Genomic DNA, 22,941 nt, shown 5'->3' on the forward strand with positions numbered 1-22,941 from the left:
CCTTGAACAACAAACTGGCCCTTCTGAGCTTCATATCTTTGTTGACCAAATATAGAAAATAGTATTTGTTCTGTCCCCCTTCCCAGGGATGTTATGTTCCTTATTTGTCGGTTATGTAAAATGAAGGCATTAGACAAGTTATCTCACATTTCTAAAATCTGTTCCTCTACACAGGCCTTTATTTAGATGTTTTCTTTAGGAACAATTAAAAACCCTAATATACTTATTTTATTCTTTTTTAAAAAATAAACCTGGTATCTTAAAGTGCTCTATTGACATAATTAGGCCCTCAGTGAGGACAGTATATCTATGAGGTTGAATGTAGACACCAACATTAGCCTCCATTGCTAATTTGCAGGTTAATGGCTAAGTCATTCTGATAGACAGATATGCTTTACCACTTAGTGTATTCAAAAACTAAACAGGGAAAGGAAACTAAGAAGACATTGTGATAGGCGGTTATTTTTGAAGGTTGCAGTTCTCTTTGTTGGTCAAGTTGTGGACAGCACCCTGTTCAAGCTGCACACAGAGGAGCCCTGGGCAACTCTCTGATGCTGTGTGTCCTAAAGTTGGCTTCCCAGATGCCACTGGAGAACACCACAGTTCAGCAGATGGTTTTTATGCTTCTTTCCAACCTGGCCTTGTCTCATGACTGTAAAGGAGTAATTCAGAAGGTAAGCACTTAAACTCCCCTTCATCTCATAAAAGGCTACTCAGTGAAATAATCTTTCCAATCAAAAGTTTACAACTTAGTTTCCAGGATTAATATATTATGATTTGGAGGCATTTTATTTTAAAGGATTATGAAAGGATTAAGAGGTTCACTTTGTTTAAAGCCGGTTGATGGATGACACATGAAAGGGGACAGGAGCTAGGGTAGAATCCTGCCATTTCCTTCCATTTATCTTCTTAGCATTTGGATTGTATTTTATCTTTCTCAAAAATGAGGGTTCTAGAAAGATAGCTGTCTTACATTTATTGGATATAATAAAAGTAATATATTTGGTCTTTAAACAGACCAAATTGAGCAGTAACAATTTCAGTTTAATTTCATTGACAAAATGGTTTATGAAATTACAGCCCCTCTCCCCTGTTAGACTTTAACTTCTTTACGGCATGAGAAGCAATTTTCTGAGTTCTCTAGGACTCTGGTTCCCAATCTAGACTTCTCATCACTGATTTTAACTTAAGGTAATTTAAAAGGGATGTAATGAGTTAAATAAATTCTAGTACACATGTGCAGTTAGAATCTGTATTTAGATGTGTATGCACAGACTCCCTAATTGGGAAAATCCCTTCAAATTTGAATGTAATCAGATTATATATTACTTACTAGTATTGTAATTTGAGTGCTTCTGTTTCTTTTACTTGAAAGCCAAGACAAATTGCAAAAATTGAGAGCATTTATAAGAACTGAGTCTCCTTTTCCTCTACTGTTCCTTCTCCCTGAACTCCTCAGAATATGCCTTGTTATCACCACATAAATAGAAAGATCGGTCTTTCTAAGGAAGTGGAAAGATCAATCTTACCAAGGAAAGATGTTTTCAGTGGTGCATTGGTGCCAATTCCTACTAACTCATGAGTGTCATCTTAAGTCTGCAGGAATTTTATAAAAATTCCAGTTGATGTTATATTGTCTTGAAATCAGCCACAGTGGGAGTATCACACCATGTAATTTTGTGAACTCTGCAAATCCTGGATCTTTTCTACCCTCACTGCAATCAGTTGTTTATTTACCAGCACATGGCTGGATATTTTCTTCATTGATATGTTCTTGTATGTCATATATGTATATATATTTGAATATATTTTCTTCATATATGTATCCATATACATATATCATTTCCAAAATGAGATGTTATCTTGAACTGGATATATGTGATTACCACTTTAAGAATGAGAGATTCTGCACATGTGAGAGCAGAGCAGGGGCAGTGCTTTCCACCACTTCCTTATAGAGCATGTTGGTGGGAAGCTAAGTGGGATGGAATGGAAGTGCCAATCATGAGTCTGAGCTGGAGACCTGTTCTCTTTCAGCTTCCTTTGGGTTAAAGTAAATAATCTCTAAGATATGTTCCACTTTTAATCTGTTATTCTAGTGCTATACTTAAGAATATTTTGATGAAATGTGATCAGACTCTCTTTCCAGGGACAGATTAATCAAATCTTTTTCCTCTGCTCTAATTAGGAAATGCCTGAGACTTCCTCTGTGGCATTAAGTAATAATGAGCCCAGACACTTAACATTTATACTTCTTCATTACTTATCTATAGGACTTAGAAAGTGCAGCAGGTACTAGTGTACAATTCAGGCCCTGAAGTGTCCCGTTTTCTTTTCTACTATGGTATACATTTCTACACATTCTACCTGGTGTAGGAAATTGTCTGAAAACATCTTTAGATGCAACAACAACAAAAAAAAGCAAAAGGAATGCCCATAGCACATTTAGATTTTAGAGCACTGACATATATCTTTTATCACCCTTGTCAGTCCCGAATCCAGCAAGGGTTGAATCTAAAAAATGTCAGTTTGGCTAAGAGAGGAGAAGTGGGCGTGAGTGACAGACAGCGCATGCAACTAAAAGTGGGCATGTAATTTTACAGTTTACTTATTGTTTGGGTAATGTTGATAATATTTCTGTAACTCATTTCATTCTCAACACTCAGAGTCCTTTGTATAAAAATGTTAAATGCGTTTTATAGATTAAAGCCAACATCTTGATTTTGGTCCAGGAAAACCAAAGAGATAAACTGGAGTAGATTTAAACAGAGAGAGAAAGGAGTTATTCTGTGCAATCATAAAAGTTCAGTGATTGCATTTCATTTCTAAAATGTCCAGCCAACTGTGGTTTCCATGCTGTCATGGGCTTCAGCATGACACAGCACTTTTATACTTTGCATATAGATTAGTCTAGACAATAATTTATTATCTTTCATATACTTAAGGATTTGGTGGGGTTTGTAGAAGGGGCTTTATTTGGAGGTTGAAAAGACTCTCACAGTTCAAATGATAGAGCTTTCTCATCTGTAAACATAATAGAATGACATGTAGCCATAAAAAATTCTTATTTATAATGATAAGTACCTGGGGTAAAGTGAATCTCAGTTGTATCTATAGGTTTGATAAAAACAACAACACTTGTAGCTACAATGATTCAAAATACCCTCACTACTTCCAGAGCTGTTAGCTAGTATTCAAGACTGATTTGAATTTTTGTCTTTTTTTCTTCCATAGGGTAACTTTTAATGAGTAGCAAAATTAGCAGAAGGCAGACAAAAGAGAAAACTCAAAAGGCCTGAAATAATCTCCAAACTGAATTATCAATTCTGAATAATCAAGAGTTAACTATAGTATACTTTATCCTTCATGGGGAAAGAACTAGTGGAAATTAAAACTTGAGCACGATTTTGTTCGTACCTTTTTCACTTTTACTTGGAAAGAACATAGATGGAGTATTCTGAAGGTATTAGAAAGAAGGAGAAATTAATGTAAGGGAAGACTGTAGCAGAATGTTAGTTAATTGGTCACCAAGGGACTAGGATAATAATGAAAAAGACTTGAGAAGAAAATAATATTCTCTCTGTTTATCCACAGAGTAACTTCTTACAGAACTTCCTCTCTCTAGCATTGCCAAAAGGCAGAAATAAACATCTCAGTAATCTGACTATTCTTTGGTTGAAGTTACTCCTGAATATATCATTTGGAGAAGATGGGCAACAAATGATTCTGAGGCTTCCTGGCTGCCTGGACTTACTAACAGAGATGAGCAAATACAAGCATAGGAGCAGCCCTTTATTGCCTCTTCTTATCTTTCATAATATTTGCTTCAGTCCTGCTAATAAACCCAAGATCCTGGCTAATGGTAAGTATTCACACACATGCATGTTTATATATGTGATTATTCATAGACTGCTAAGATCAGCCCCAAATAATTTTATAAATAATTTTCTAGGCATTTATTAAGCACTCACTGTGTTCAAGGCACTGTGGATGGCATGGGCTCTGGGAATGAACCAGGCATTCCATGGGCTGCCTGGAGTCTCTGAATTTAGCACATCATGTCATTCCCATGGACATACTGGACACATGGAGGAAGAAGAGCTGTGGACGAGGGCACCCTGACCTTGTCTTCTGCTCCCTCTCCTCTCTCTTTGCTCTTCCTGTAACTCCCCCTCCCATCCTCTGCATCTTCAAGCAAATGCTACCACGTGAATGAAGCCTCTCCAGAACCACGTCAGTATTATAGCCCCCAACCCCTTCTTTCCACCTTCTCTTTCTTCCTCCTCACTCTCTTATTTCCTTCCCTGGTTTTATTTCTCTCCATAGTATTATTGCCATCTGATAGACTGTGTGTTTCATGTATCTGTCTATTCCTAATCTTCCCACACCAGAAGGTGAACTCTTATGGGGTCAGGAGGTTTTTGTCTGCTTTATTTGTTTATTTGCAGCACCTAGAATTGTGCCTGCAACTAGTGAGCACTCAATAAATACTTGATGATTGACAGAGATCCTAAGCAGGCCGGAGAGTTCAGGGCTCAAGATTAGATGGTGCAGTTAGCCTTGCAGAGACTTCATTCTCTGAGATGTAGGACAGATGGGGGCGAGGATTGGTGAGGATTCAGAAAAAAATTGAACTGAAAAGAATTGGAAAGACCTTTTTCTGCAACCATGTGTTATCTCTACAAGGAATATGTCAATTTCATGGGGGAGTGAATTTTATAAGAGACATGTGTTCTAGTGAAAAACCACAAGGTGGGCTCCAGACCCCTGCACACCTGTTCTTGAATGCCAACCCCAGGTTGGCATCACTCCAGCGTCGCCTGGGACAGCCTCGCTGGACCCAGCCTCTTCATCTATAAAAGAAACCCACTATTCTTGATTTGGTTAAGAATCAGTTTATAAACACACATAAAGTACCCAGCACTATTTCTAGAACACGATAAATGTTTAAGATAGATTCATTCTCTTGTTCTTTCATGTTTTTCACTTCATCTTTTCTCAGAGGCATTTTTCTATGAAATCGAGTTTTCCAAGTATATGAAAACGATTCTCCTTATATTTTGTGGTGTATATAGTTGTGATTCTATTTTTCTGAAAAGCCTTCTGATAATCAGCTGCTAGGAATATGATATAGAAAGATGTTTGAAGTTCCGTTAGCTTGTACCAGACTTAACCTTACTATGGATTTTGCACTCCACCTTCCGGTGGCTGCTGCGCTGATGCTGCGCTCTCTGGTGCCGGGCGATGTACATCACTGGTTTTACTTCCATCCTCCCCCACAGTATCTGCTTCAGTCCTCACATTTGTAAAATGAGGATAATGATAATCCCTCCTCAGGGCAGTCAGAGAGCCCGTGAAGCATCTGTGACCATTCTTGGTATGTAGAATTTACTCAGTAACATCTGATATTATTTATTCACCTTTCTTATAATAATTTTTTTCTTTGGGGATTACTTCAATTTATTATTGAGAGTTGGAAAAAGGATCAGCTTTTTGGGAACGGAAGGAGAGAAGTCTGCGTTTTCCTCTTCTAGATCCCTCTAGAATTATTTTTAGCATTTCTTTGTAGTCAGCAATGCTTTCTCTCCTTCATTAGCTTAAAGCAGATGGACACTTTGGTGAAAAGAAGCTTCCCATACTCCCACAGACTAGAGATCAGTGGGCTTTCGAGGCAGGGGTAAAATAAGAGACAGCAGTGTGCAGTTGCTGTTTGGAACTATAAAGGGATGCCACAGGCGATGCCTTCCTTTCCACTTGGTGATTTTTAGAGGCGGCCTTAGCCGATTCAGCCAGCTGAAAAGTCTCCCAGGAAAGGCTGCCTCTGATAGGTTGAACCCGCACATCTAGTTTAAGCAGTCAGGAGTGGAGTGTGCAGTGGAGCTTGGTCTTGCTGTTCAAAATAGATCTGAGGCTGGGCACAGTGGCTCACGGCTGTAATCCCAGCACTCTGGGAGGTTGTGGTGGGTGGATCATTTGAGGTCAGGAGTTTGAGACCAGCCTGACCAACATGGTGAAACCCTGCCTCTACTAAAAATACAAAATTTAGCCAGGTGTAGTGGCAGGCGCCTGTAGTCCCAGCAACTTGGGAAGCTGAGGCAGGAGAATCCCTTGAACCTGGGAGGCAGAGGTTGCAGTGAGCCGAGATTACGCCACTGCACTCCAGTCTGGGCAACAGAGCAAGAGTGAGACTGTGTCTCAAAAAAAAAAAAAAAAGATCTGGAACATTTTTTGTTTCTGGTAATGTCAGGCTAAGTCTCCCTTGAAAACAGCAATAACATTGTATGCTTGGCTTTTGTTGAATATCGAGGGATGAGAGTACAGGAAGCCGCAATTCCCCAAGGTGGGGATTCTTACTGGCTTTCTGCTTGTATTAAGCTGGACCTCCAAAGAACCATTCTCTTAACAAATGGATGAGTCAAAAATAAGTTGGTTTCCCAATCTGCATGAAGGAGACTGTAAAGAGAAGAAAAAAATGTTTGAGACTGGGTATTACAGACTGCTTCTGACAGGGCTCTGCACGCAGAGTTGGCCATGGTTTAAGGTGTCTTCGATTGAAGGTGCCTCTGGGTACTTAGATGCAAACTGCCTTGGTGATGGATGAAAGCCAAGTTCATACTGGGCATCAGGGGACCTCCACAAATAATTGTTCAAAAGCACTGACCAGTACAAAGTTAGAGATAATCAAACACATTAGGAGACATGGCAACATGTAGTAAGAAACAGCAAAGGGATAAAAATACCAGCCTCTCTGCCCAGACTTTAACTATGGGAATTACAAAGCACGGGTTTAAAAATAACTTTAATTATACCATATTTAGATAAATAAATGACAAGCTTGAAAATTTCAGGAAATGGGAAACTGACAAGTTGAAAGATTTGAAAAGAACCAAATAGAACTTCAAGAAATTTTCTGTGCCATATGATAATCAGCCACATGTAGTTATTTAAATTTAAACTAATTAAAATTAAGTATTCAGTTAGTCAGTTGCACTCACTACATGTGGCTAGTGGCTATCTTATTAAACAACACAGATATGAATATTTCCATTATTGTGGGAAGTTCTGTTGGACAGCACTAATCTAGAACTTCAGTAGCCCAAAATTGGAAACTTAACATACAGATTTGACAGCAAGTTAGGTATAGCAGAGGAGAGAACTTAGAGATTAGAAGATAGATTATGAAAGTATTATCCAGAATGCAGCAGAGAAAACTAAAAAGATGAGAAAGAATTAAAAGAATCAAAGTTAAGCGACGCAGCAGATATATCAAGATAGTCCGTGTGTTTAATGAAGTGTCCTAGAAGAATCGGAGAGGAAATATTTGAAGAGATGATGGCTAAAAACCTGAAGAGCTTTTCTAAGACGCTAACATCACCATAACTGACAACTCACTGTAATTACCAACATGACATCCCTAAATTTATAATTAAACCAATTATATTAAGAAGGTAATATTCAAAGCTCATTATTTCTAATTATTTATATTTTACTACCACATATTTGCTTGAGGTTATTTAAATATTTATGTGAGAGTTCAGACTTATTTGTTAAACTCAAAATTGTTTATTGCTTTTTTCATATGCATATGAAATGTGTGTGTTTCACAATAAAATTTGTTTTTTTAAAAATTCAATCATTGCATTATCATAAGGGCCCGCCATATTATTTCTGACACACACGCGTGCGCACGCACACACACACACATATACATATAATACTTCATTAAAAATGCCTTAAGAGATAGCAGCTGGTCGAAGAAGTTATAAACTTACCTAGATCATAGGAATTATATATTCTGAGTGTTTGAGACAACATTTAAAAACATCACTTGATGCTACTCAGATGGAAACAAGGAAATCACCCTCCCATTTAATAAGGGGACATTTAATGATGTGCCTAATGAGTGGTACTTGCAGCCATACTTCACATGACAAATTTTGTCTGCCAGCTGCTTACATGGCTTGGTTTTGGGTGTGTTAGGATACAGGAAAACCAAAAGGCATCAGATAATGCAGATGAGGTGTTCAGGGAGTCAGCTGCAGCATGCCAGAAACGTTGCTGCACCTGCCTTTCCCATTGTCCTTCTGCTGCGCATTTTGAGTTCACTTTATGGGGGCAGCTTTTTTTGTTTACTTTTTGTTAAATATTTAAAATCCCTTAAAATAAAGAAACAAAATTGAATTACGTAGACAAAATTTTTGTTTTAATTCTGGAATCTTTTACCCAATGAGTATTTATTGAGCTTCTAAAATGTACTAGCACTGTGGATGGACTAACACCAGTGAGCAGGCACTGCCCTCTGACTAATACCAGTGAGCGGACATGACCTGTAACGAATACCAGTGAGCAGACACTGGCCCCTAACTAATACCAGTGAGCAGACACGACCTGTAACGAATACCAGTGAGCAGACACTGGCCTCTAACTAATACCAGTGAGCAGACATGACCTGTAACGAATATCAGTGAGCAGACACTGGCCTCTAACTAATACCAGTGAGCAGACATGACCTGTAACGAATACCAGTGAGCAGACACTGGCCTCTAACTAATACCAGTGAGCAGACATGACCTGTAACGAATACCAGTGAGCAGACACTGACCTCTAACTAATACCAGTGAGCAGACATGACCTGTAACGAATACCAGTGAGCAGACACTGGCCTCTAACTTTAAACACCAGTGAGCAGACACTGCCCTCTGACTAATACCAGTGAGCAGACATGACCTGTAACGAATACTAGTGAGCAGACACTGGCCTCTAATAATACCAGTGAGCAGACGCTGCCCTCTAACTAATACCAGTGAGCAGACACTGGCCTCTAATAATACCAGTGAGCAGACACTGGCCTCTTTAACTAATACCAGTGAGCAGACACTGGCCTCTAACTAATAACAGTGAGCAGACACTGGCCTCTAACTAGTACCAGTGAGCAGACGCTGCCCTCTAATACCAGTGAGCAGACGCTGCTCTCTAACTAATAGCAGTGAGCAGACACTGCCCTTGAACCAGTTACAGTTTAAATACATTTTGGGAGTGGCAAATAAATATATATAGAAAGAATTCCCAACAACAATGGTTCACCCTTAAGAATGTAACACATTCTTGAAATCATAAAATATAGAAGAGAAATAATTTGGTAAAATTTAATGATATGTAAAATATGTAATAGGTTCACATTTGGTCCAAAACACCCTGACAGTTTTCTTGGAACTAGACTTCCAGGAATCTTCACTTAGTGAGCAGATTACTGCAGATAATTAGTAAGTCTTGATTTCCTACTCTGGCTCACTTTGCAAAAAGTGTGTGTCTTGTGGGTTGATACACCTTTAAATCACTTTTTCCTCTGACACATGGACAAACCCACAAATGTCTCTAAAATGTTTAGTCATCTTTTGTATTTGTTATTCTTTTATTAAAATAACTAAATGCTTAGAGGAATTTTGTGAATTTGTCTTCCTGTCCCTTGATTTCTTTTTCTTTCTTTTTTTTTTCTTTTATTGTACTTAAGTTCTGGGATACATGTGCAGGTTTGTTACATAGGTATACACGTGCCATGGCGGTTTGCTGCACCCTTCAACCCGTCATCTACATTAGGTATTTGTCCTAATGTTATCCCTCCCATAGCCCCTCACCCCCTGACAGGCTCCTCTGTATGATGTTCCCTTTTCTGTGTCCATTTGTTCTCATTGTTCAATTCCCACTTATGCGTGAGAACAGGTGGTTGGTTTTCTGTTACTGTGTTAGTTTGCTGAGAATGATGGTTTCCATATTCATCCATGTCCTTGTAAAGACATGAACTCATGCTGCTTTGTTGGCTGCATAGTATTCCATGGTGTATACGTGCCACATTTTCTTTATCCCGTCTATCATTGATGGGCATTTGGGTTGGTTCCAAGTCTTTGCTATTGTGAATAGTGCTGCAGTAAACATACATGTATCTTGATAGTAGAATGATTTATTAATTAATTCTTAAGGGTGAACCATTGTTGTTGGGAAATCTTTCTATATATATTTATTAGCCACTCCCAAAATGTATTTAAACTGTAACTGGTTCAAGGGCAGGGTCTGTGAGTGTAGTGTCTGCTCACTGCTATTAGTTAGAGAGCAGTGTCTGCTCACTGGTATTAAAGGGCAGCGTCTGCTCACTGGTACTAGTTAGAGGCCAGTGTCTGCTCACTGTTATTAGTTAGAGGCCAGTGTCTGCTCACTGGTATTAGTTAAAGAGACCAGTGTCTGCTCACTGGTATTATTAGAGGCCAGTGTCTGCTCACTGGTATTAGTTAGAGGGCAGCGTCTGCTCACTGGTTGGTACTGGTATTTCCTTTCCATGTTTAGACTTCCTTCAGGAGCTCTTGTAAGGCAGGGCTGGTTGTGACAGAATCTCTCAGCAATTGTTTGTCTGTAAAGGATTTTATTTCTCCTTCACTTATGAAGCTTACTTTGGCTGGATATGAAATTCTGGGTTGAAAATTCTTTTCTTGTGGCAGGTGTGGTTGCTCATGCCCATAATCTCAGCATTTTGAGAGGCCAAGGTGGGTGGATCACAAGGTCTGGAGTTAGAGACCAGCCTGGCAAATATGGTGAAACCCCATCTCTACTAAAAATGCAAAAAGTTAGCTGATCATGGTGGCTAACCAGCTGTAGTCCCAGCTATTTGAGAGTCTGAGTCAGAAGAATTACTTGAACCCAGGAGGCTGAGGTTGCAGTGTGCCAAAATCACGCTAGTGCACTCCAGCCAGGGGAACAGACTGATACTCCATCTCAAAAAAAAAAAAAAAAAAAAAAATATTTTCTTTAAGAATGTTGAATGTTGTCCCCCATTCTCCTCTGGCTTATAGGGTTTCTACAGAGAGATCCCCTGTTAGTCTGATGGACTTCCCTTTGTGGGTATTCGACCTTTCTCTCTGGCTGTCCTTAACATTTTTTCCTTCATTTCACCCTTGTTGAATCTGACGAGTGTATGTCTCACGGTTGCTCTTCTCAAGGAGTATCTTTGTGGTGTTTTATCAGATTTCTGTATTTCCTGAATTTGAATGTTGGCCTGTCTTGCTAGGTTGGGGAAGTTCTCCTGGATAATATCTTGAAGAGTGTTTTTTAACTTGGTTCCATTCTCCCTATTACTTTCAGGCACACCAATCAAATATAGGTTTGGTTTTTTTCCATATTGTCCCATATTTCTTGGAGACTTTGTTCCTTTTCATTTTTTTCTCTAATCTTGTCTTCATGCTTTATTTCATTAAGTTCATCTTTAATCTCTGATATCCTTTGTTCCGCTTGATTGATTTAGCTATTGATATTTGTGCATGCTTCATGAAGCTCTCGTGCTGTGTTTTCTAGCTCCATCAGGTCATTTATGGTCTTCTCTAAACTGGTTATTCTAGTTAGCAATATCTCTAGTCTTTTTCAAGGTTCTTAGCTTCCTTGTATTTGGTTAGAACGTGCTCCTTTATCTTGGAGGAGTTTGTTATTACCCACCTTCTGAAGCCTACTTCCGTCAGTTCATCAAACTCATTCACCATCCAGTTTTGTTCCTCTGCTGGTGAGGAGTTGTGATCCTGTGGAGGAGAAGAGGCATTCTGGTTTTTGCCATTTTCAGTGTTTTTGCACTGATTTTTTCTCATCTTTGTGGATTTATCTGCCTTTGGTCTTTGATGTTGGTAACCATCGGATGAGGTTTTTGTATGGACATCCTTTTTGTTGATGTTGATGCTATTTCTTTCTGTTTGTTAGCTTTCCTTCTATTAGTCAGGCCCCTCTGCAGCAGATCTGCTGGAATTATCTGGAGGTCCACTTTAGACCCTGTTTTCCTGGATATCACCAGCAGAGGCTGCAGAACAGCAAAGATTGCCGCCTGCTCATTCCTCTGGAACCTTTACCCAGAGGGGCACCTGCTAGATGCTAGCTGGAGCTCTCTTATATGAGGTGTCTGTGGACCCCTGCTGGGAGGTATGTCCCAGTCAGGAGGCCTGGAGTTCAGGGACCCACTTGAAGAGGCAGTCTGCCTCTTAGCAGAGCTCGAGTGCTGTGCTGGGAGATCTGCTGCTTTCCTCAGAGCTGATAGGCAGGAACATTTAAGTTTGCTAAACCTACCCACAGCCCCCATTTGACCCAGGTGCTCTGTCCCAGGGAGATGGGAGTTTTATCTGTAAGCCTGTGACTGGGGCTACTGCCTTTCTCTCAGAGATGTCTTGCCCAGAGAGGAGGACTCTAGAGAGGCAGTCTGGCTACAGCAGCTTTGCCAAGCTGCAACTTCAGACTGCCATGCTATCAGTAAGAATGTCAACCTAGTGGATCTTAGCTTGTTGCGCTCTGTGGGGGTGGGGATGGGATCTGCTGAGCTAGAGCACTTGGCTCCCTGGCTTCAGCCCCCTTTTCAGAGGAGTGAAAGGTCTGTCTCACTGGCATTCCAGGCACCACTAGGGTTTGAGAAAAAAAGCACTGGCAGCTAGTTCGGTGTCTGCCCAAACAGCTGCCTAGTTTTGTGCTTGAAACCCAGAGCCCTGGTAGTGTAGGCACCTGAGGGAATCTCCTGGTCTACAGATTGTGAAGACTGTGGTGAAAATGTAGTATCTGTGCTAGAATGCACCATTCCTCACGGCATAGCCCCTTATGGCTTCCCTTGGCTAGGGGAGGGAGTTCCTTGACCTTTTGTACTTCCCAGGTAAGGCAACGCCCCACCCTGCCTTTGGCTTGCCCACTGTGGGCTGCATCCACTGTCTAACCAGTGCCAGTGAGATAAGCTGGGTACCTCAGTTGGAAATCCAGAAATCACCCACCTTCTGCATTGATCTTGCTGGGAGCTGCAGCCTGGAGCTGTTCCTATTCGGCCATCTTGACAGCCACCCTAGTCATTTTTTAAAAAGATCAACGAGTATGATAGTAGCTCATTCTATTGATATGTTCGTATATAGACTTTACAATTTATCATGAAAGCAGATCTGTTTTTCTGCCTGCCAAAATGTTAGCTATAATTGAGTAATTCATTAATATAACTAATTGTATACTTATTTTTGGCACACTTGTGGTCCTTTTGTTGAATTCAGGCCAAAAAGTGGGGTAGCTTCAGTGTCTTTGACCCATCTGTGCCTGACATGAAAACAATGTTCTGAGGTGTCCTCCCATGTACCACGTGGCATAAAAGACTAGTTTTGCAGTAGTCTGGTGATATCAACTCTGTGTATGTGTTCTAATGGGAAGAGAGGGAGGTTTCTGACTAGTCCAAGACTATAGTGCAGTGTCTGGGACTGAACTGTTTTTTAATATATGCTTATTTTTAGAAAAAGTCATTACTGTGCTAGCTGGCTGTCTGGAAAGTGAGAATCAAAATGCTCAGAGGATTGGAGCAGCTGCGCTTTGGGCTCTGATTTACAATTATCAGAAGGTCAGTTTTAAAAATCATTGTTGCACCTAAGGAGCAAACAACGGGGTCTACACTCTTAGGATACATCCAAAGATGTCGGAAGAGTTACAGCAAAAGAAAAAAAAAAACTAAGTCAAAGACTCTTGTTCCCTTTGCTCATTCACACAATTAGTAAAACATTAGTTGAAATCTTTTTACTTAATCATTTCAACAGAACGTTTCAGTTCAGAAGAGAATCTCTGAACTGAGATTTTCCTCTTAATTTAAATTGATTTACTGTATTGTTGGAATTTTAGTATAGATTGTTTCTTCTAAAAGTTGTATCAAGGGAAAACACATCTTAAAGTAAAACCGAGTAACAAAAGTTTTATCCAATTGTATAATTCCCCTCTCTCTAGCTCAGTTCTTGTAAGATTGCAGCACAAAGCCTGCTCGAGAAAAGGGCAGGCCACGTGGAGACTCGTGTTCTACTTTTCTCTGGCCTTTGGACTTCTATTTTATTGCAGACATCTCATTCCCGAGAGAAATACCCATAATTATCTAGTGATTAAATGATAGCCAAATGACACTGTTAGGATAGACAGCCATCCTAGAATGGTGTTCTCTCAGCCGACTATCCCTGCCTGGGCTAGTTTTCTCCCTGTTTGCCAGAGTCACATACACAAGGACAGAGGCCGTTGCTGCCATCCTCACCTGGGTATCCCCAGAGCTTAGAACTTTGTAGTCATTCCATAAACATTTGTTGGCCAACTGGTAATATTTGGTATACACGATCAGAAATCTGAGGTGCGAGGGACTATGAAATACGGAAACCAAGGTTGACTAGTTTAAAATAGCAAATTGAGATTAGGGGAGGAATAAAAGGGAAGAAAAGAAAGAAAATGGGACAATAGAGAAACAAGTTAGATAAGAGGATATAGTCAAGACTTCAGAATGTGCAAGGGGATTGGCACAATAGGATGTATTATATATACTAAGATGGAATTCTCTAGTTATATCATTCATATTTCATCATATTCTATTTAATACTCTAGTTAGCAGTGGGCAGAATTAGTGTTTTGCTATCATGATCCTTAACACATGGCAATAAACCTAATTAATGAATTGTTCTACATTATCTCTAGGCAAAAGCAGCTTTGAAAAGTCCATCAGTAAAAAGAAGAGTGGATGAAGCATATTCCTTAGCAAAGAAAAGTAAGTTTCAATAAGAAAGAGATTATAGTTAAACTTGGAAGCTATTAAGTGAATTCTCTGATTAATGAGATATTTGGACAGACCACAGCAAAATGGCATTGTAAAATGTGCCAATATTCAGTTTGTGCTTCAATTATATCATTTAAAAAAATAATAAAATAGATACATGAAGATTTAAGATGTGATCATTTCTTAAAATGCATCTATGAACTTTCTCGTATTTTTGTACTACATTTTCTTTGCCAACAGTGACTGTTATGCTGAAGTATGTTCTTAGTGATAAGAACTGGCCAAATTAGAATTAACTGTGAGCAAAAAACTGGGATCTAACATCAGGGAGCTTGGAGGACAGTCTTTCATGATCCTATTACCCCTATATCCATGTTTCCCTGTGATCTGGTCACCATACTAGAAAGGGTTTTCTTTTCAAAGCACATTACTCATTTTTAGCAACACCAAATTTCAGTGAGCATTGTTCTCTGAATACTTTTTATGCTAAAACACTAAACTGTGTCTTTCCTGTACTATAATATATCTGTTGGTTATTTGTGTTTTTATAGTCTTATTTATTTTGTAAGCAGGGGAGGTTTCAGTTTGTTTTAGCTGTGACCATGAATTTCTGGAGCTAATGAATAACTGAGTTAAAGTTTATGCTTTAGAAAGGATGGTCCATAAAAAAAGAATAATGGCATTCATTTGGAATTATAGTTAATGGTATCCATTATGTGGGAGTACTTTTTAAAAATACTCTTTGGGTAAACTGTATTAATCTTGTAACTTGTTCATTTTTAAAAAATGCAAAATACTCTGGAATGCTATCACATCAAGAACTTAAGTAGAGCTTTAAATTATATATAAATCCTGTTCATATATATTTATGTGTGTGCCTCTTAAGGATAGTACCAAGTTTAATAAACTAGTATTTGTGTACTCTTATTTTTCTATCTCAGCTTTCCCAAATTTAGAAGAAAACCCTCTAAATGCCTATTATTTGAAATGTCTTGAAAACCTCGTGCAGCTTCTTAACTCTTCCTGAGTGCTGAGATGCTACACCTTGAAACTGACAGCCACCAACGAGGGAGCTACAGTTGAAGCCAGCTGTGTGTAGCAGCTGTTACCTGAAGACATGCTACCTCTCTACCAAGTGTCGATCCTCCTCTTTCCCATGAGAGACAGAACTGGTGATACTCCAGCACTAGCCAGTCATGGCATCTCTCCAGAAGTACTAGCAGCTGACAACTTCCTATGCCTTTTCCTTTCTGTCGAAAAGGCATAGAAAACTCTGGGAACGTAAACATTTTTACCCTTTTCTATGCCGTTTATTTTGTAAAAATCCTATTTAACAGTTATTTAATAAAACAATATTTTTAGAAACTGAAAATTGACCAATAATTGCTGCTTACAGACTTTTATCAGTCTCATGAATATTAATTTTAGGAGTTGAAAGAAGGCATTGTGTCCTGTTTTTTTCATTTTTTATATTTTCATTTTAATTGATATAAAATTTGGCTCTGTCAGTACAAATGCTTATTTTCAAACTTCCTGTTACCCAGAGCATCCACACTGAAAAAGGGACATGTGTAAGTGTGTACGATTTGTAGGTAGCTTTCTCATGCACGTTTTTAGTGACGTTATCTTTCTAGATGACTCTTAAATCGTTACATTTATAATCTTCACCTTTGGCTTCTGCAAGGCTGTGTAATAAAGAAGGAAGAAACAGAGTTGGAGTTATATCTAAGCCTGGGTTCAAATTCTAGCTCAGCCCAAAACATCATGAAAAATAGTATAAGACTGTGAAAAATACAGAAGATGGTCGGACACCATGGCTCACGCCTGTGATTTCAGCTCTTTGGGAGACTGTGGTAGGTGTATCTCTTGAGGCCAGGAGTTTGAGACCACCCTGGGCAACATGGCAAAATCCCATCTCTTCTAAAAATATAAAAATTACCCATGCCTAGTAGTGAGCATCTGTAACCCCAGCTACTCCAGTGGCTGAGTCACAAGAATCTCTTGAACCTGGAGGCAGGGAGGTTGCAGTGAGCTGAGATTGTGTACTGCACTCCAGCCTGGGTGACAAAGCAAGACTCTGTCTCAAAAAAAAAAAAAGAAAAAGGAGGATCAAGCTCTGTAAAGTACTCCATTACATAATCTTACCTAATCTGTAGTTTTGAATTCAGTTCCTACACCAAAATCAAGAGTTAATCACTTTCAGCAACTTTCCCAACACTTTTGAAAGTGAGAAAATTGTATCTAAGAGAAATAAAAGGTGAAATATTAATATATATATATATCCATATATGTCACATATACATTTATACATACATACATACAGGATAATGTTTTAAGAAAAATTTTCCTAACTTAGGTTCACAAGAAAAGAAAAAAAACATTCTATATTAAGTGCTATTAACAAATCACTAGCATCAATAAAATAAGCAGTGATGTTATTTAAGCTGAAAGTGTGAGGATATATTAAATACAGAAACAGTACCAGTTAAAGTTACAATGTCTGAGAATTACTGATTCGTGATCTGAAAAATAAATCTAGGAAGCTCGGAAGTTTCTGAGCCTTCCAAGTTAATGTCTAACGATGGACATGCCGTATTCTGGAAAGCTCACCAATTCTGAGAGCAGGAATCTTGAGAATTATTTTTCCCTTCTCTCGTGGTGTCTTACATTCCTTGCCATTTTTCTGAAATTCTCTAATCAGCTCTCATTGATTAAATAAATGAATTTCTAACTCCCTTCATAACTCCTTCTGTGTCCCAGATACTATTCTCAGAACTTTAATCATTTAATCTATCATTTTCTAAAATATTACTAATGTGTTTGTGGTCTAGGTGAGTGAGCGGAGGCGCAGAGCGGTTAAGTAATGTGCTCCTTGTCTGTGGTTGCTTAACAGTGGAGTGGAGGTTGGAACCCGGGATAACTGCGAGTAAGTTTGGTTTTTCTTTATAAATCACCATGCCATGCTGCCTTATTCTGCCGCCCCCCCTTCCCCCATTGATATCTCTTTTTGTGTTTGGATCTTACACATAAACACCATTTTTCTACAAAAATTGGGTCTCTTCAGGGAAATGATATTATGATGGATTGATTGATTTACTTCAGAGTATGTACTACCTCATCTTCTTGGAACCAAGACTTGTAACTGATCATTTTCCCTAGCACTTCACAGTAGTGCCAGAGGGAGATTCGTAGCCTAGTAGTCAGAACCACCCAAAAACGTTACCTGCCAAAGCCCAGGAGACCGCACACCTTGGAGGAAGGAGCGGGGCCGTGGCTTTAGGAGAACTTGCATTCGCCTGTCTTGGTGTCCAGGAATGTGGAGCTTGGGCACACGCAGCGGTCCAGATCCTGGGGACAGTCTTGGAACTGGGTCTCCTGGGATTGTGTCCCGTCAGCCAGTGGGGAAGACGTTTCTGCAGGAGCCTTGAGGTGACTGGCGCACTGCTGTAGCAGCTGCCCTGCCTCTCCCTTGGGGACCAGCATCAGAAGCCTCAGGTGTGTGCTCAAATGCAGATGCCTGGGCTCAGTGAAGCAGGCCTGTGTATAGGAGAATGTTTAGCAAGCTCTTCAGGCTCTGCTCACCACAGTTTGAAAACCACTGAATCCGTGATTACAGAACACTGCCTAGAACATGAAATTATTTAATATCACTTACCTGCTTCCTGATGAAATCATGACTTGAATCTGGGTCTCTTGAATGCTAACCAAGTATTTTTTCTTTCACACATGCCCAAGTTTAAGCAAGGGTCCAGAAAATAGGTACGGGGCGCTCATTCATACCTCATGGCCTCCAATTTCTCTATATCCTAGCATTTTTGGTGGGCTGAGTTAGTGTGTGTGCACTATGGAAGCACAAAATGGTGGTGTCACATCACACGTGAAGTGTACACATTGATGCTGAGGCTCTGGACTGAAGACCTGGAGCAATTTGAGGGAGGAGGCAGCCATTACTTTTGAAAACAGGAAGCTAGTAGGAAAGTAGAGTTAGCAGACCTGGCTGGACCTTGTTCCCACTCTTCCTAAAAACACTCAAAAATGAATAGCTGGATGTAACTTTTTGTTTGTGTGTGGTGTTCTATAAGGAATAGAGCAAAAAAATAGAATTTTGCCTATTTAACTCCAGATCACCAATTTTCCTTTGTAGTGTTAAATATACTCATCATTTGTGGTAATTTTGCATCATCAGTCTTTGGGGCTGCACCTTGTATATTTCCCATTTCCTGAGGTTGCCAGAGCCCCAAGTATGCTTCTTAACCATGATGTTCCTCAGATTTGGCAGAATGATGGGTAGGAGTAATGACTAGCATCCCCACTTTTGCATTAGGATCCGCTTGCAGGTATCTCAGTGAATGAGAGAGCATCATAGAGCCGTGAAGAGTAGAGGGCTTTTGAATCCTGTGGGCCTGGAATCTACCCTGGCCTCACCACTGCAATTGTGCGATTGTTGGAACCCTGGAAGAGGCTCGAGGCTGTGACGGGACGAAGACACGTACCTTGTGCCGTTGGTGAGAGGACTTAGTGCCTAGCCTGATCCATAGTTGTCCCTTAGATGTTATCAGTGATTTATTATCTTTACCTAATTCTCAAAAACATCTCTTTAAGTAAAAACTTTAAGTCTTTTGTATCCTTGCAAACCTTCCTCCCCTCTGGGAGGGGGATGTGCTGGAAAGTGAGTCGGGCTGTGGAAACGCAGATTCCAACATCCCAAAAGGATTGTTGGTTCCTGGTGGAGTGCGCGTCCACAGTCCTGGGACGACTGATCGCCCAGGCACTAAGCAAGGCATTATTGAGAACCTGAGTCTCAGAAAGCACTGCAATACAGGCGTTATATACACCTGGGGTAGGCACATGTTTTTCTGCTTGTCATGTTGTCTGATTGAGTGTCAGTCGGCAAAATATTGCTCTTCCTCCATCTGACTTGTGTAAATGGAAGATTTAAAAAATTATAACCTTAGTAACCAAAAGAAAATCTTAGCTTAAAAAAGTTCATCTAATTGAGAGTAGCCATTTTTTTTTCTTTCTCCCCATTGATCATTGTTATCCAAAGACTAAGAGGCCTGGATGATAAAATGCTATTGTTTTGGTGAATTAGGAAACTCAGTTTTGGGGAACATAGAGTTTATTCTTTCTCACTTAAAATTTCTCGTAGGAAATTCCTTATACAACTCAAGTAATTCCTTATACAACTCAAGTCCCGCACCTGGGGCTGTGTGGGACTGCGCTGAGCCTCAAGGCTCAGGTGTATGAAAAACTGTGCCAAGACCCCAGGATTCTGAGATTTGGCAGCAACGCAAAAGGAGCTCAGTGTGATTCTACTTTAAATATTTCCAACAATGTTCATTTTTTACATTCTGTTTGCTCTTTCCACATTGGAGGAATCTGCTTCAGAAAAAAAAATCTTTGGACCAATGTTTTACAAAATATTCATATGGTAACATTTAATAAATTTCTCTTTAATTTTGTGTGAAAGCCAAGGGAAAAAATGTGTTTTAGTACAGACTCTGAGGAAATGTTCTTTGACACATTTCTACTTTTCAGTGGCATCCTTACGTCACTTTGGCCTCTGCCAGTGCTTGTGCCTTTGGAGTATCTGCACCCATTTGGGTTCATCTGGGCAGCGATACTTGGTAGTCTGGTAGCAGATTGCTTCCAGTTCCAGGTGATTCTGAAAACATAATTTCTTCAAATACCTTATTGGAACATTCTTTCTTTGGCTTACCATGGAAGTAAACAGATTATAAAATGGGAACTTACTGTTTTTAATTGTTTTCTGATCATATTCATAAAGATTGGATTACAAAGAATCAATTTATGGGTATCATACCCGATTTAAAGTTATATTCTGTATCTGCTAGGAATAGCCACAGTTTGATTAAGTAGAAACTCCAAAGTAATAATGGCTTCAGTAAGAAAGGAGTTTCTTTTTCTTTTTACTGTTTTTGTTGTAGTTTGCATCCCAGGAAACTCACATGTGGGCAGTCTGTAGCTAATAGTGTCCTCAGAGACTCAGGTGCCTACTTTTCTGCTCTCTCTGTCTTTGTGCGTTTCCTTCAGGAAGTTACCTCGTGGACATCAGGAAGGACAAAGATTGGAAAGGGACTTCCTCAGCTGCGTTGCCCTTTAAGGAGCCTTCCCAAATGACAGGTCCAATAACTAGGGCTCACATCTCAGGCAGAACAAACAGCACATGGACACTCAAAGCTGAAAGAGAGGCCAAGAACTGTAGTCCTTTATTTGGGCACATTGCCAGATCCAGTAGCACGGGCCTCTGCTAATAGAGGAGGGGAGGAGGTGTTTGGTTCAACAACCACCGGTGTCCACCAATGTTCTACTTGATTTGAGAGAAAACTGTGATATAATTAGGGGGGGTGGGGAAGCATTATCTTCCCCAGTAAAAAAGATTAGATGCTTACTGAATTTATTCAGTCTGCATTTAGACTTTGTGATTAGTTCTAGCTGCATTCAGAACTAAAAATATTAGTGTCAGATGACTTTCCAGTGTAAAGCTGAATGCCCTCTGTGGAGTTTATGCCTGTGAAATGCAACTATCAGCTGTCAGGATCCACCTTCTCAGGGAGAAATGAGGCTGGGAAGACAGAATGGTTGGTCTGAACAGACTGCCAGCATTTTCACAGACAGTAGTTTAAAACTGGCTGATTAATTGAAAAAATTAATTGCAACATTTTAAATATGTACCTTTAACATTTTATGTATGTAAATATATATTCATTCCACAAACTTTTGATTAAGGGCTGGGGCCTTTTTAGAATGTAGTTTCCTTATTGGTGTTAATACTGTTTTTTCATTTTTATCATAAATCACACCTAATGCATTTGGATGATTTCCAGTTTCAGTTTCTGAAAGTGGAGCAAATACTAAGGCACTCAGTACTTGCAACCCAAACTAACCTCTTTCAGATTAGTTTTTCTTTCCTCTAAGGATTCTTCCAGATTTCTACCATTTCTTATTTTCTTTTGTAGTTGACTTGCCACACCAGATTCAATAGCAATTTTTAAGTGATTTGTTACTAACTCGTTGCAAAGCATTCAACTTAGTTCTTACAATTACTTTTCTTATCACTTATGTCATTAATATTTCGCCAAATTCTGTAATTCCAGTAACAAGTCTGAGTGAAAATGGTTTAGTAGCAAGTACAACCAAACCTCCGTAAGCATGAAACACCTAGGGGAAGCCGGAGCAAGTGGCCCTAATCCCCGCCCCCTTTGTCTCTCTCCTGCTCATGTGCTCTGGCATCAACCAGGATGTTTTATTGGGAGAATGGAGAGAATTCTTCAATCTCAGCAAATCTGTTCTGTGGTGCCAATTAAGAGAGGCTCTGCCAGTCTGTGACCTTTTGAGGTTTCTTCAAACTTTGAACTTCCTTTTGTTTGTTTTTGTGGTTACTCCTTTGCCTGGCTCCCTATTGTTAGAACAAAGATTTCCCGAGGATATGTGTACTTGCTTGGAAGTTATTCTCAACTCACCTTTTACCCTAATGCCCTCTTCGGATTTTCTTGCTTGCTCATCCTATGCCCTTTCTTCTCCAACCTCTTTAATTCTTCAACTTTCCTCTCCCAGAGTGCACCTCCACCCACTTTCACATTTCCATTTCTGCCTGTTGTAAAAGGCCAAAATCAAATGTCATCTCTCCTGTGAGGCTGTGTCAGATTCCCCAGTTGGGAAGAAATGGTTTACTCTGAGTCTCCACAACTCTTTTAGATTTCTGTTTTTTTTTTTTTGTTGTTGTTGTTTTAAATCTGTATATCCTTTAGCCCTTTTGCCCTCATATTATGTTGATTCTCATACATTGTTCCCACCATCTCCGTAAAGGCATGACCTTTGATTGAGCCTGTAACTTCCTCCTTCTCATGATGCCTTGCACAAAGCAGGTACTCAATTTATATGGAATGAATGAATGAATAAATATAAATTTATTAGGCAGAGCTACAGAATTTCACAGTGTAAATTAGTTTCAAAATTCTGACTTTTTCAAAATTTACAGAACCATAATTTTCTTTTATGGAATAGATTTCTATTTACTGAAAAAAGCAAGTACAGCTTAAAACACTTAAAATTCTTAAACTATCTTTTAGTTCAATTAAAAAAAAAAAACCAATATTTTACTAGGATTTGAAAACACTAGCACCCACATGAAACAGAGACACCAATCTAAACTTTAAGGATCCATTTTTTTTCTTTTACTAGGAATCTTGGTACATTCTTTTGGGGAGTGTAGGCATCAGATTTTTGAAAATAGAACAGTAAATTCTGAAAAATATATAAGCTGCAACTCTAGCAGTCTGGGAAAACAGAAGCAGGCAGTTTGCATTGCCCATGCTGTGTGAAAGGTACACACCAACAGATCACCTGTCAGC

The 22,941-nt window shown here is 39.5% G+C and overlaps 1 protein-coding gene across 6 annotated transcripts in view; it reads left to right on the plus strand.

The window, feature by feature from the left end:
• Positions 1-22,536, plus strand: part of RTTN (rotatin) — a 184,001-nt gene extending 161,465 nt beyond the window's left edge. For 2 of the 6 annotated variants that reach the window (XM_074383250.1, XM_074383251.1), the window contains exons 45-49: positions 472-674; positions 3,595-3,862; positions 13,281-13,384; positions 14,488-14,557; positions 15,508-22,533. In XM_074383250.1, the coding sequence (XP_074239351.1) occupies positions 472-674; positions 3,595-3,862; positions 13,281-13,384; positions 14,488-14,557; positions 15,508-15,593 (731 nt within the window). In that variant the 3' untranslated portion in view covers positions 15,594-22,533. Of the gene's footprint in view, positions 1-471; positions 675-3,594; positions 3,863-13,280; positions 13,385-14,487; positions 14,558-15,507 lie in introns of all 6 variants that reach the window. The other 4 variants (XM_074383256.1, XM_074383257.1, XR_012513060.1 and 1 more) reach the window with 3 other exon arrangements.
• Positions 22,537-22,941: the final 405 nt, after the last annotated feature.

The sequence above is a fragment of the Saimiri boliviensis genome, chromosome 13 (genome assembly GCF_048565385.1).
Source record: "Saimiri boliviensis isolate mSaiBol1 chromosome 13, mSaiBol1.pri, whole genome shotgun sequence".
NCBI classification, from domain to species: Eukaryota; Metazoa; Chordata; class Mammalia; order Primates; family Cebidae; genus Saimiri; species Saimiri boliviensis.